Here is a 15,531-nt window from a genome sequence, read left to right as displayed (position 1 = left end):
AATAACAATGAAAAGGCATTCAAGAGCAGAGTTGGGCAGTAGTAGACAGCACGAACAGGCAGGTGTCACAGAACACACGTCACCCAGGTGCAAGGCAGCAAAAGGGGTGCCCAACAGTAATTACAGGCGGCGTGTTCAAAGTTCGTGGCAAAAAAAAAAAAAAATCTTCAAGCGCGCCCCCCTCCCACATCTAGCAGACACAGACAGAGCATTCACGTATGCATCCTTCCAGCATCATCAGAAAGAGCAGCCTTATAAAAATAACAAGAGTATTTGTGTGTCATCTGGGCAGAGTGCGGCAAACACAAAGAGGGGAAGAGAAATATCCTCGCTTGGTGCCTCACTCGACAGTCCCGCTAAAAGCGAGGCAGTATTACTATGATACAATGTGCAACACTTTTTGTCACGCTTTCTTCCTGCACATCTCCGTTTCATTACTTTTTTTTTTTCCACAGTAGCAAGCAGCAGGCTTTGGCAGTACTTGCTGGCTTCTTCTCTCGGCATTCTTGCTACCTCTCGCATGGGAGAGGAGGACGAGGGCAAGAAAAGGTTACTAGCACATCTGCTACTACACGTTTTTTCTTTGGTATGTCACTGCTAGCGCCATGGCGTTTGCCGTCGTGAGATCCATACCACAGCATGCGGAAACAAAACGAGTGGTTTTCGTTTCTGTCATGAGGAGGGGAATTAGAAGAAGGAAGAGAACAGGGTGGGGGGGAGGAGGCAGGTGGGAAGCAATGTAAAGTTCTTTCCTCGGCCGAAAGAAGGGGAGGAACCTTTTTTTTTTTAGCAGGCAATAGTAGCAGCGAGGTGAAGAGGAGGAGAGTCAGGTCAGCACGAGCAAGTGACAGGCTCTGGTCCCCGGGAAGTGATATCACCGGGGCATCTCATTCACCCGTTGCGCAGGTGGCTGTCTCGCAAAAGGAAACGCCACGCACTGGACATTTCACTGCTCGCCGCGCAGTGCCGTGGAGCAGTAACGCACTCTCACGCTATGCTGCCATCGATCACGTGCAGCCGGAGCTGCAGCACCCACACCACAGAAACTGCACCTCGTGACGGCACGTGGAAACGTTCTTCACACAGTTACATTCCTCTCGGTGCGCCACTTGCACGGGCATCCGCACGTGTGTGGATGCATGTGCAAAGAGGATGTCCATGCAGGGATCGGGTTCCTTCTGGAAATGTCATTTTTTTGGCACGTTGGACATTGTGCACCATCATTATCTTTGCACATGCCCCTCACTTCGAGCAATCTTTGCAGAACACATTCGGACGATGTCAGTAAACAGGCTGACTCAGATGTGCAAAAGGGGGCGATTAGGCATCTCGGCGTGAAGGCTCTTGTAGATGGCAGCATAGCAGCTTCTCCCCCCAGTAGTCTCCTTGATAGCTGCATGGGTTGGTCATTGGGAAAGCATGCTGAAGCTGTCTTCTCGGTTGTCGGCACAGCTTGACGATGCTTCTAACAAGCGGCACGGGGTAGGGAGGGGGCTGCAGACACCAGCCGTTCTCGCGTCCCTGCCATTGCTTACAGTTCTCTGTGCTTCACAGTGAATATAAAGTCTGTCGCTTGTGGTCCTTGTGTTGCAGAGAGACGGCACCGCTTCACTACCACTGTGGCGCGGCACGGCATTTTTTTTGTGTCCTTGCATTGTCCTAAGCAAAGGCAGTTCTATTTGGGTTTGTGGACGTATCGCAGCACAAGGTACCCCAGTGCACGGAAGAATATGAGGAAGCTGATGAGTACCAACGTGTTGGCCCATATGGGTAGCGGCATGCCGTGGTCACCTATGATGTCCTCGACAGGAATGACGCTCCCACCCGTGTTGCAGGCCGTGAAGTGAGAGTTTCGTGACAGACACCTGCGGGAAGAAACACAAGAGGACCTCAGATGCTGTAGATAGATGGATGAGTTTATTGATAGGAAGGGCTGAAAGGTTGGCAGCAATGATTAAAATCTGGCCTGCTACGCTGCATTGGGGAAGGGGAAGAGAAGAAAGAGGATCATGATGGGTGACGATGTGGGAGAAGGCTGTCTTATGACAGCCTGCATATGAAAATATATACGGGCACGGCAAGTTGTGTTACAGGCGCGAGTCAAGTCCCGTGTCACACAAAATACGGCAAAGAGCCTGCACTGTCTGGAAACCCTTTCCCTCGTCCTGCCAAGTGCCCAGCAGCAATTCCTCTGACAGAGGCCTCTTGTCCAAACGCTTCAAGGAAGCGGCTAGCACTTTTCAATCACACGGATAAACTGGGCACACCAATAATGTATATGTAGGGTTGTTGGTTTTCGGGTAAAACCCAATTTTATCCCATTTCTGCACCCCAAACATGTTTCTAATAAATCAGGTATAACCCAATTTTTCCCAGTTTCTGAAACAGATGTGCACACGAAACTTGTTGAAATCTCGTATGAATTAGCATCAGAGCAGTAGCTATTCGAGCGATACTTTCTGATAAAGAGGTTCTTTATGCGAAGGCAGTCTTAATGAGAGATGCACTCGAGCCACTTTTAGACGCCCAGAAAAGGCTTGAAAGCAGGAAAACTTCTGATGCCAAGTTTCGATCATCTCTTAAACGCCAAGCTACAGCAGACTATCAACAAGTTTTCCACGATGATCGATAAAAGCGATTGAGCAAAGGGTGTTTTATCTATGCTACCTAAGAGCAGTGACACATTAGTAAGAACTTGTGAAGAGTTTTGCTCAAAAATCTTCAAAATAGGGCGGCACTCTGAAACCGAACGCCTCAGACAAAGAAGAAAGCCAGTTGACAATGTGGAAACTGAATGCCTTACTCAATCAATTTCAGAAATGGCTGCCGAGTCAGTCGTTTGATGACTACCGACCTCTCTTTATTTCCGTGACAAGCGATGTAGACTCGCTTCGCGAGGAGTTTAACCAGTACTTGTTGGAAGCAAGCACTACAAATGAAAGTGTTGAAGTGATGGACTATTGGAATGATGCAACTGTGCGCTATCCCAGGCTAGCAAAGGCAGTGTTTACATCGTTGTGTCTAGCTAATTGCAGTTGTGATGTTGAGCGAATGTTGTATCAGCTACTATACCTCCAGAGACCAGACAAGTACTGGACGTAAACTGAAATTTTGTGCATGCAGATGATTATGTATGTTAATAAAGGCGTGTAAAACCGATTATGCTCATGTTAATAAAATGTTTCTTGTCCAAAAACTGACCGTTGCATATCACTGAGGAGAGTAATAATTACGACAGAAATGCCGAATTATGCAATACTTTCTTGAAAGCAACCCAAAACATAACCATAATTGTTACCCACCAATTAGGAGAAATCAATAAATTATTGATCTCTAAATTTAACTCGATAAAACTCGAATTTCGAGGCGATTCCATAAAAAATCTAACTTCTCCCCTATTACCAAGTCAAAAAATTACGCCCGATTTTTACCCCCCCCCCACTCCGAATTTTAAAAAATATAAAACCCAAAAACAAATAACCCTAAATATATGGTCCACAGCCTCTGTGATGCCACAAGATGGATATTCTGGGGAGTGTGCCTGTCAAATTAAATGCAAATACCTGCACTTGAAAGCCACATTTAAAAGAAGTTTATGTAGCGAGCATGCATGATGGTGCAGAATTTCAAGCGGAACGTAAAATCTCAGTGTTCGGTCAAGTCTTAGACGGATGTATCGGGCATCTGGCTGGGCCATGCAAGCTGCCATAGCATTCTTCATACAGTTCATAAGAAGACACGTGGTATCCGCTCTTGAAAAAGGCAAAGCTGTTTGGAGACCACTGCTGAGGGCTCTTTGCTTCAGCATCGGCCTGTTCATTTCAATTAAGCCTGAAGTGGGCAGGGATCCATTGACGCATTATCCTGTGGCCTTGCAGTAGGGCAGATGTAGGGAGCTGCATGATGCTTAGTGCCAGAGACTGGCAGGCGATGCGGCGTAAGAAATTTTCCAAAATTTGCAATGCAGTCTTCGAGTCCGTGAATATACACCATTTTTGAGGTGGCTCCCCACAATTGCAGTGAACAGATTCCTGAAGGGCTACAAGTTCAGCAGCGGTTGACGTAAAAGTATGTCCCAAACGGCAATGGAGAGTCATTTTCTGAGCATGTATCACCCCGGCTGCAGCGGATGGCTGTAATGACACAGATCCGTCAGTGTATATGTGAATATAATTAGAATATTCTGACCATATGTGAGCCAGAGTAAGTTGTTCGAGTCCACTAAGTGGCATCATTGATTTCTTTAGTATCCCAGGAATACGTAGGCAACTTGCAACAATGTGGACTAAATGCAATTAGAAAGAAGGGCCTAGCATTCAATCGGGCACCAATAACAGAGGATGTTGTTTGTCCATTGTGGTAAAAATCAAATCTAATACCATCCAGTGGCCTCCGGCAGGGTAAAACAAAGCAATAAATCTCACTAAAAATGACACAACTGGATCAAGAAATTGTAAATTTGCTATGAAGAACATTGGCTATGAAGAACGCTGTGGTGGAGTGCCCCAGTTTAATTTTGGTCATCTGCGGTTCTTTAACATACAGTGAAATCCCTCCAACCAAATGCAGTCTCTACAGCGAGGATTTAAACCGGGTGCTCTGGCTTAATAGCTGCGTGTTCAATCCCCTAGCCCCTGACCACGGTAAAAGAAGTTGAAGATGACGTATACGACAACTGCTCTCCCAATTTCCAAATGGTACGTTTTTAAGGCAAAGCTATTGACAAACGCAAGCCCAATAATGCTAAGCTTAACTAGCTCAACTTTAATCCGAAGGGATTATCACAAAATTAGAGGGATGCACAAGCCTCGCCTTAAGAGTAGGCGTGATAGCACCTTTACGCCGCCTTTTCATTCTGCGAATTTTTAATTTTTTGCTTAAATTTGATTCTGGCGCAAGGAAGGTCTGTCTCACCTGTCAGTGCACACCTGTACTCACAATTAACGGCACACAATTGGAGGTACCTATGTCGTCGTTTCAAATCCCTATCATGAACTAGCCTCCAACGTGACTAACAGATGGATGCTAAATGAGAAGCGAAATTATACGGCACCACCCTGAACGCTGCATAAAGAAAGGTTGCGTTATAGTTTTGACACGACGCCAAGTGCGTATTTTTGCCGGCATGTTTGGCACGATGCCAAGTTTTTCTCCGACAGTTCTGGGGTATGGCGACGGCTTTTCGGTCCAAGGCCAATACGCTTCCACATAAAAAAAAAAAAAAAAAAAAGAGCATCGACTGCAAAGGTCATGTTCCACTTTGCTAGCAACACAAGCATCTCACAGTTCCTGCATCTTCAAAGCTCTACACGTATTCTTTTACACTCATGTTGCGAAAGTATTTGCAACAGCCTTTGAAATAAAAAAACAATCCAAATTTCCAAATGCCACTGAAAATGCACACCAGTTGGCTGCTGTAAAAGACAGCCATTAAGGAACTGAGGTTATCCTCTAGTTGATATAGAGCCCTTTAAACAATATGATTATGCTTTTGTTGTTGCGAAAGCAACACTACGACAGCCAAAGCGAGACCTCGGGTGGCCACAGCTATGAGAAGAAAAAAAAAAAGAAGACGACGAAGAAAAAGAAAGACAAAGAAGAAGCCAATTAATGCTTTCGCTCCACATTCGGTTCAGCAGCGTTGAACTCTTCTCATTTATTTTTTTTTGTTTTTAATTTCAAGCACCCATTTCACATTTTATTTTATTAATCTACAATTGTTGCAGAAACTCTGTATTTAGTATCTAATACAGCCGAACACTTCTCAAAGCAATCACCCAGTAAAAAAGCATGTTGCTTCTGCGCTTGCCATAGTTATTTTGGAGCTGCTGGGATCTATCATAACACATCTACATATCATTGAAATTTTGTTTTTTCTTCTGAAGCAATGCCTTGCATTTGCGTGCTTATATGCATTCATTCAGTGAATTGGAAATTTTGCGCCTGTATTGGCCAGAACTGAACAGATGCAGCAACAAAAATACATAGACATAACAGTGGGAGAGAGCTAAACAGAGAGGTAAAACAAGCAAAAAGGAATGCTCTTCACACAATAATGGCAAAAATTTGTAACACACTCTAATGGTCACCTCCAGATGGCACTGCAATCTTTAAGCCCGCAAAATTTGGCCAGTGGTACAAGTCACTCCTTGAAGTGGAGTTTTCGCACCAGTATACAGTCTAAAAGCACTGCCTCACATGGAATAACATATCTTGCCATACCTTATTTTGCACTTATTGCATATCTCAAAATGCAGCTTCTTTATCAGCTACAATACAGGAGGCTTGCCTGTACACCTGCGTTTGTGCAGACTCGAGCCCTGAACATGTTCACGACTGTGCCCTAAATTTATGTATTTCAACATAGTGGATGTATTTCAACATAGTGGATGTATCCATCTACTGACTGTATCCCTTATGTGAATATGTACAGTAAATAAAAGTGCTTTTTGACAGATATAACACTTAAAAATATACTGGGGCTAATTATTGTTTTCCATTTTGTTCGAATTATTTGATACATTGAAATTTAAGCTATCACTCGAAAGTCATCTTCACGCCGAAGCGTATTATTTAGGCGAGTGTGAATATTTTAAATTTCGAATAAGAATCGAGAATGTTTGTTTTTCGATTCATATTTGCATTCGAAAAACTGATATTCGAAGATTACCCGAACACACCACAATTTCCCCATGCTGCACGCTTCACCGCAATACTTCAATGTGTGCACTGTGAAGTGAAACATCCTTTAAATGCGAGGAGGCACTTTCGTGAGGAGGGTGTTCATCAGATAAAATTACTGAGACGTACAGTCATGAGCAATATGAGCTAGAACAGAGTTTGAGCATTCATTTATTGATTACTCTGTAATTTTGTTTGACAAGAACAGATTATTTAGTTTTTTAAAGAGGTTTCCTTTGGATGCACCACGTAGGTAACCATCATATTTAATAAAGAAATACCAAGAATTTTCACAATTTTGTGCAAAAAGTTTGTTCTTGCTCATATTGTTTATGACTGTATATGGTTTCCGGCAGTTTTTTCAGGCCTATTTCCTTTCAGCTTTCCGTTAACTCTGACATGTTAGTCTAGTCCCTTGAAGGCCAAATTAATGGCAGTTCATTTTATTCAGCAGTAATATGACAGCTCCACCTAGTTTCATGCAGGTGCTTCCTGTACAAAAAAACAGGATTATAGAATACAGCTGTGTAAAATTTATACTTGATTTTTCAGCAGAGTATACAATCTGTGCAATTCTAGTTTAATTTTATTTGCTAATACCATGCGAATTCTGAAATAAACAAGACCAACAGTATTTGCTATTCATTAATTTTCCATAGTTTTTTTTTTCCCTGACCAGATATTCAGCATTCAAAGGCATTTTCTTTCCCCATATTTGCATTCAATTCGTATTCAAGACTTTCAGTATTCGCACACTCCTAGTCTTAATTTAAGAGCCCAGCCTCGAGGCTGCTGCCACATTGACTCACCTCACATCAGGCCCGCTGCTGAACTCTACTATGTGCATGTTCTGGAAGGCGTAGTGCACCATAGAGAAGTACTGTAGCCACCGTAGCCAGTGGGGGAGTGATGAGGCGTAGTAGCCCCCAAAGAGCATTGTGGAGAGGGAGTACAGGGCTGACACTGTCACAGACACCTGGAGGTCTGTGCAGGTGGCGCCAATGAAGAGCCCGACACTCTGCGCAAGGAAAAACAATTCCCACATCATGTGTGCACATCGAAAGAAAAAAGAAGAGAGGAAGGAAAAAAAAAACAACTGTACATGCGTGCATACTCATCCTACTTAAACGAGGCTAGGAAATATGAAGAAACTGAAATGACACACAAGGTGTGCATGACTTGCGAGAGGCTTGTATCGAAACCTATAGCACATGTTGTTTGCATTCCTTTATCACTCCTTGTCCCTTTATAGCAAGACACTCACATTCATCAGTAAATGAACTGACCAAGATGAGAACATTATCTAAATTAGTTATGCCCTTCGGAGAACAAGTGCGTCGCTGCGTTAAATTTTTACTTCTTGATTTAACATGTTTCTGACATACCTTACTTGGACCAAACCAGATTTCTTCACTCTGGTTAGCTTCTTTAGTTTCCTTGCAGGTATGAAGGCCCCCTTTTAAAAAGGTATAGGCACTGTGCATAGAGCAGCCAATTCAACCAACGCAATACAAAAAGAAGCTGCTCAGGATGAGCACATCCCATCAGCACCTATATGAAGAGCTCAGGTGACAGGCTGTATACATGCTTCAAGGAAACAGGCAAGTTCATTGCATACATATGCACAGAACACACACATGTGTGCTCACATATGTACATGTGTGTGCTGTGTGGCGACTGCAAAAGTTTGATGCCCATAACAGCCACAGTGACACTGTACATCCTTCTATGGCGAGCCTGCTTACCTTACTCAATGTCTAAAATTTTCGGACACAGAAGTGGGCAGTATAAACTGCACCAACAAATCATGGTTCACTCTATTAAAGAAGTATAGACACCTAATTTTTAGGATCGTGTTTTTACCCTTTGTACAGAGGTGGAAGCAGGCTCGAGCATTTTGGAGCAGCTTTGGAGCAGCAAAACTCTCGTTTTGCAGCATTTGAATTATGATTTGGAGCAAGTTTCTAAGGTCAAACGCCTTTGATAATTGTAGTTTTCTCTTCCTGAAATACAAAATCTGTTATCTCATTCCTTTTTATACAAGTTCAATGCCTTTCCAACTTCGCATTCATAACACAGACTGACCTTAGCGAGAACTTGGAACAGACTAGCAGCAAACAGAGCGCTTACTGGCGCGCTTCATAACTGTGCAGCTACTCTGACCCTAAAGTGTTTGCCTATTTTGACTTCAAATGTCGAGTCTACCACTTCGAAGTGCTCAAGCAGTGCCACTAATTTAGAGTTCAGATTAATGGGCACGACATTTGCACTCTCTATCTTGTGCATATCCTTTTCGAACCTATATCTGTGCTGATAATTTCCTGAGCACTGTAGTGCCTTCAGGAACGATAGATGGCACTGAAGGGCAGCCTTTCCATCCTTCAGCTTTTTTACTTCACTGCCCCCGGCCAATAGTTCATTACTCTTTCCTTGAGCATAGCTGGGGCTCATTTTTAACACCTAAGCATAGGCCCTGTATGGCTTTCCAATATTGTTTAGAAGATTTCTAGTGATTGACACCTTTGGTATATCAATGCATAATGCTTGAAGTATGATTTTATCTGCCGTAAGCATGTTGTCATTGACAGAGTCTCAATGGTGAAGTCTTGTGCTCACAGCAGAACCATTGGAATAACTCATGCAGTTTTTGCAGTTGTACAACTTTCCTAATGGCTCACAGTAGTTTGCGCTATATGCTTGGCTTGCTGCTCTCTCCACCAGCAATTTAAAAGGCTGGGAGGAGGTGCTATGTCACATCTACACATTTTTTTTCGCAATTAATTCCCTCCAATCGCCAGTGGCTTATACTAAATTTGCTTGTGAGCAAATATTTATTATGCTCCATGCTTCCCTTCTTTGCAAAAATTTGATTTGTATTAAGCCAGTGCAATATGCGTTGCCCCCAGTGCTGTGACATTGTTCCCGTTTTCTGCTAAATTTGATGGCAAAACCTCAAGACAGCCAGTTTGGAGCAGTTTTGGAGCAATATTGCATTTTGGAGCAGGATGGAGCAGGAAAAGCAGTTTGGAGCAGAATGGAGCAAACGGAGCAGCACTTCCACCCCTGTTTGTATTGAGGCACTGGTCATTACTGTAAACAGATTACCACATGATATTCGCCTACGACCACTGAATGTGATTTATAATCGAATTTCTTTTCTGATCTGTTTCGATTTCGGTTTCAACAACCGAGAAATGGCTGTGACATCAAAGTCAAGTCTAGGTAATGTGAAAAAAAAAAAAAAAAAAAAAACAGCAATATAGTCATTCCTCTGTCGTTTGAATTCAACTCTAAAGCCAGCCCGCCTCAAGAATAGCAATCGCAACAAGTGAAGGGTCACTGATTATATCACAGTTTTTTTCATGCCGTGCTTGACCTAGACTCGATTGTGACGCCACAGCGATCTCTCGGCTGCGGAAATCGAAACCGGTAAGAAAAAAAAATTCAATTGAAAATATTTTAGCACTTGCAGGTAAAAACCCCGTAATTATCCATATACAAGAATGTCTTCTCCATCATTAACAAAAAGAAAATGGCTACTAAAATTTGGTGCCTATACTCCTTTAAGGCATCTTACAAATAAAAGATTCATCTCAAGTGGCTCGCACCCAGCCAGTCCAGTACACAAAGCCAGCGATCGAGTGCTGCTCTGTTCAAATTAGTGAGCCATAATCAACAAAACCAATTCACTGAAGTGAAATGAAATTGAATTAAGTATAAATCAGCTGCTATCTGCCATGGCTGGCAGGAGGCAAGCTGAAGAAAAGGAAATCTCACTTCGGACCTTTGCGATAAAGGATAATTTAGATAAAGGTCATTAGAGATAAAGGACATTTGATATACAATGGGGGCATCAAAGCTTTCATATTGAAGGGACAGTCTACTGGCTTTAACCTTTTTTTTTCTTGCTTCATTAGAAAGCTCCATCCCCAAATTAACGAATGCCCAGCTATGGAGCTGAGAAGCATGGCAGAACCATTTAAAACTAATTTTTCTATATGGTAGTCTCGTTTTCTCAGTGGTAGTCGGCGTCTAACAAACACTGATGTTATGCAGCAGACATGACATACAGTTAGTATAGTAACTCTATGCAGCTCTATGAGCACAGTAACAGTGGTGCCGCTCAAGTCGGGTGCAGAGCGTGTCATTTTACGGATATACAGATTTTGATAAAATGTGTCACTATGCCTTCTGTGGTTTTGTTGAAGAAGGAATTAGAATTTCTGCGCAAACCGGCAGGATGTAAAAGAAAAGGAAGAAGTTGGCTGCAGGCGTGAAGTGAAGGGAGATGTGCGGGTTCTTGTCAATATAGTTGTCAGTGCAGCGTTGTCCTTGTGTTTGTGTGCGCTTCTTATGTTTTGTGTTGTTACCTGCTCTGCTGCCTTCTTCCAAGAGAGTTGTTAAAACTGACCGAGAGTACGAAAATAGCTTGAAATACAATGAAATGAATTAATAAACTAAATAAACCCGGTGGAATCTACTGCAGGCACCAAACATTCTTGCTTATAGAAGTATGATGCCGTCCTTGGTTGTGCAGAATATGCCAGCATTTCTATGCTTGTCTCCGGCAATAGACTGTCCCTTTAAGAACCTCCACGACATTTTAAGGTTCCTAAGCAAGATTTTTTTTTGTGTGTGTGTAGGCAAACTAGAGTTTGTACTATTCGACATCGCCCCTAGGAAACTTTGCTTTGTGCTGTTGAGTCCCCCAATGCAGCAAACACTTTAAACAAGAATGACCCATTAATTAGGCAATGAAACCAAACCGATGCTTTCATTCAGAATGTCATACTCCTACTTTAGCTGACAAGCTGCTGCCAGTTACATGCACACGACGACCCTTACTATCAGTGATTTCAAGCAATATTACTAGGGTGGAAGAAAATAAGACTGCAGTCTTAAAATTGAAGATGTGCTCTTTCTGGCTACTGCAGATTCCAGAAGCAAGAATGACCTGAAGCACTGCGTTTCTTATTCCTTAATGCATGACAAACTGGCAAGCCAGTCGAAAGGCATGAATAAAGCCTAAACGGCACACAGCAGTGAATGAGGTACCATTCAGAGATTTACCTTGGGGGCTTTCCCTAAATGTTTAACCAATTGCTCCCTTATCACAAATCTACTCCATCTTGGGGGATTGCCTTAAATATTTAACCAACTCCTTCCTTATTACAAATCTACTCCACCTTGAGGTATTCCCCTAAATAATTAACCAATTACTCCTTTATTACAAATCTACTCCACCTTGCGGGATTCCCCTAAATATTTAGCCAATTACTCCCTTATTACAGATTACTCCACCTTGGGGGATTCCCCAAAATATTTAACCAATTACTCCGTTATTACAAATCTACTCCCCCTTGGGGGATTCCCCTCAATATTTGACCAAGCAACTATTGCTAACATAGGAGTTGAAGCGTCTCCATCTGCAATGTCTTGCCTTGCCATGTTCCTGGTTCTCTTGTGAGAGGCATACAGAACAGAGCCAGTTTTGACCTACATATTGAACTTCATTGGTTGAAACTAACTAAAATATTATTTCCCTCTACTTTTGTCACTGTTCAGTTGAAACTGAAATGTCCAATCGGTAAACATGATTAAAGAAACTCATATTCTTAAAATTTCTGTTTTCCTTACTGTTGGTTGTTTGCATTCCCCAAATTTTGTTTCATTGTCTCCCCGTCCTTTGAACCTTTGATAAGCTTCCTACCTGCTGCCAGTGCTCAAGACAGGAAAACACACACAAAAAACAAATGCAGTAGAACCTCAGGACTGTAAGGTTAATAAAGCATATGATGCTCAGAGGCAGCAGCTTTGATAAAAGGTGTTTTAAGAGCAGAGGGTATTGCCGATACACCTCTTATGTGTTTTGAAAGCTGATCTTCTAAACTATATAAAGCAGCTCAATTTGGATTGTTTCATTTTAAGCCTCATTACCTCTTCTTTCAACAACAAAAATTATACTTTTCCAGCAGATATTCACATTTTGTTTAATTTTTTTTAAAGCAAAATTGTCTTACTATTTTAGCAAAGTTGCTATTTCTGGAAAACACCTACTACGTAGATGCATATTATTCTAGTTCAGTAACTGTCAATCTAGCAACGTATATAAGGCTGGAGAAAAAGAAACAGCTGTAGCTTTTACAATAATCAGTCGTATGAAACAAAAAATTTAGTCTGAAGTTAAACCACATGAAACAACAGTGCTTCAATTCTGTGGAAAAAACAACACACACTGAAACATTTATTCCCTAGCCACTGGTCATGCATAGCCAGCACCATATTCAATCTAATAGTTTGCTTTTTGTCAGTTTGCTTCTGTGGCCATCATTGTGATATGGCCTGTATCCCTCCCAGTAAAATATTTTCAATGAACGTCCATCTCTTTCAATCATTTCCTGATACAGCAAGGCGATATCCCCAGGCACTTTGGACATCACCAGGAATATCAAAGGACGTCGACTCACACCAGTCACGGTAACATGAATGAGAGTGCAGAGTCTTCTAAGATGGTTATAAGAGTTAAATTTTATGAAGAAAGCATTCTTTGATGCAAAGCCCCCAAGTGACATGGTAAGTGACTGGCATGCATTTGGATGCGACCGTGAACCACAAGCTCCAGTTAAGCCAGTTACTGGAAACAGACTAAAGAAGCACTAAGTGCTAATTTGGGTGAGGATTTCTGCAAAAAAAGGGCTAATTAACTGCCTCATACTTGTATGCATACCGAGTGCTGAAGTGTGTGCAACCAAAACAGACTTTAGCACTTTTTTCAAGTCTCCAACCAGCAAGAAAATAAAACTTTCAACACAGAGGAGAAAAAAGTAAGCCTCACATGCTAGTGTTCAAGAAGACAGGAGTGTTCAGAAAAGTTCAGAGTTTGGTTTTATAGTCATATTTACAGCAGAAATAGAAACAAAGGCACTCTCCTAAGCAATCATCCATGATGCCAGTTCCCCACTTAAATTCTGCAAACCAGGCTGTTCTGGCTTTTTTAAACGACAAAAAAGCACGAAGTTGATGAATACAGTTCGAGAAAGCTTAGGCATTCAAGGCTGGTGGAAAACCGAAAAAGCAAAATATACTTTTTTTTCCTATCTAGAGTGTCAACAAGATGGAGGTTTATAGGTGTCAAAGAAAAAGTGTTAGCCAATACTATCGAACAACCTATTCAGGCACATGTTCGTACCCACACAGGCCATGCAGCAACAGATTCAGCAATGCTCACCTGTGAGACAACTGTGCTCAGGACGAGGAAACCCCACAGGCTGAGGAAGGTCTGGGCACTGTGGAAGCCCAGCATGGGGTAAGCAATAAGGTGGAATGCAGATGGCAGTGTCAACGTCAAGGGCAGCTCCCCAATCATCTTGGCCAGGTAATAGGCCGAGAGTCGATATGCGCCTGACGCCCGCTCCTTGTTGATCACTTCACGCTCTGGAGGAACTGGAACGCACAAAGAACAATGCACAGTGGGCATCAGGGTGTCACAAACAATAAACAGCAGCCAAAGAGACCCCAAAGGACTTACAAGACTGCATGCTAGCTCAGTAAAAATGGGCTCTGCTTTGCTTCACTGGAACAGGGCAACTATAGGTGCAAGCAACAAATGTTTGGCGCAGTAAAAAAAAGTATCGTTAAATTTCTTAATGCTGCTGCGCAGCAAAATAAAGTAACTGCATCAAGCCTTGATAGAGACAGTCTGCCTAGGCTTAGTGTTCTAATGCATGGATTACCAACTCTGAAAATTGCTCCAGCTGCTGGCCTGATTTTCAAACATGGCAGGAGACAGAAAAAGGGTCAAGATGATCAGACTGTCCAAAAAATTTGTGAACTAAAACAAAAAAGAACCTACCTTACTGAATTAAATTAAGAAAATGTGCACACTGAGCACACATACTACAAATGAAATTATTTAGCCACAGCCTTAAAATTCCATTTCAGTAACAGCTATGGTAGATAATACTAAAAATGCTGCAAAGGACCGCTCACAAACAAAAAATCAAACAAAAGCATTGTTTTTCAATCTGAATGCTCACCAAAAAGCACAGTTCAAACTATGGTTCTGTTGGTAGAAGCAAATCTAGGCATGCATCAAGCAAAGCCTTTATGCCAAAGCAAGTGAACAAATATTATAACTTGATTAGACACTTCACTTAAAAGCATAAATTGCCAGGCAAATGGCTATGTAAGACGATAACCTTGAAAGTTTAAAGATTCAAACAGGTTGTAAAGAGCAGCATCCCAAAAAGTTCGAAGTTCAACCCAGCATTAAATGAACTGAAGAATAACAACACTTGTAGTATGCTGTCGATATCATACTGCCAATGTCTGCCAATGTCTTAAATAGATTCTGTACAACTCATTATTGATGACAGCTAATGTGTGATAAACAAAAGTATACAAATTAAAGTAATAATACAGAAAAGTGCTTTTTCGGTGTTTTCGAAACTGCGTGTTAAACATTGCAGAGAAAGTAAAATGATCAATAATTACGGGTTTATTTTGCTCAGCATAAATTTTGACTACTTAACTAAGATTAGAACCTTTGTTTCTTTAAAGGAAGCAAAATGACAACACAGCAGGGGACCCCAATACTCCTCAATAACTAGACCACTGTGGGCAACTCTCGGTTGCATAGACATCCCGCGACATCAGCGACTTGAGGCTTTTTACACCATGAGCAACACAACAATTAATATTAGATGATAACAGTCACACTGAAAGCATTTATTTATTTTTTTTTCATGGAACGAATATTGCTGCACATATGATATGAAGAAGCCAACAAATGATGCATAATGTCTTGGAAGTTCCCCCTTTCAGATTCCACATAAACAAAAACTGTGCATT

General features: G+C 41.9%; 1 protein-coding gene across 3 annotated transcripts in view; it reads right to left on the bottom strand.

Moving 5' to 3' along the window:
- Positions 1–427: 427 nt before the first annotated feature.
- Positions 428–15,531, bottom strand: part of LOC146197142 (uncharacterized) — a 210,027-nt gene continuing 194,923 nt past the window's right edge. For all 3 annotated transcript variants that reach the window (XM_084598916.1, XM_084598918.1, XM_084598917.1), the window contains exons 13-15: positions 13,910–14,124; positions 7,491–7,699; positions 428–1,865 (exon numbers count right to left, since the gene is read on the bottom strand). In XM_084598916.1, coding sequence (XP_084455042.1) covers positions 1,676–1,865; positions 7,491–7,699; positions 13,910–14,124 — 614 coding nt within the window. In that variant the 3' untranslated portion in view covers positions 428–1,675. The remainder of the gene's footprint in view (positions 1,866–7,490; positions 7,700–13,909; positions 14,125–15,531) is intronic.

The sequence above is a fragment of the Amblyomma maculatum genome, chromosome 3 (genome assembly GCF_055883805.1).
Source record: "Amblyomma maculatum isolate TAMU_Amacu chromosome 3, ASM5588380v1, whole genome shotgun sequence".
Lineage (NCBI taxonomy): Eukaryota > Metazoa > Arthropoda > Arachnida > Ixodida > Ixodidae > Amblyomma > Amblyomma maculatum.
The sequence above is the reverse complement of the archived record's forward strand: the minus strand, read 5'-3'. Positions and strand labels throughout refer to the sequence as shown.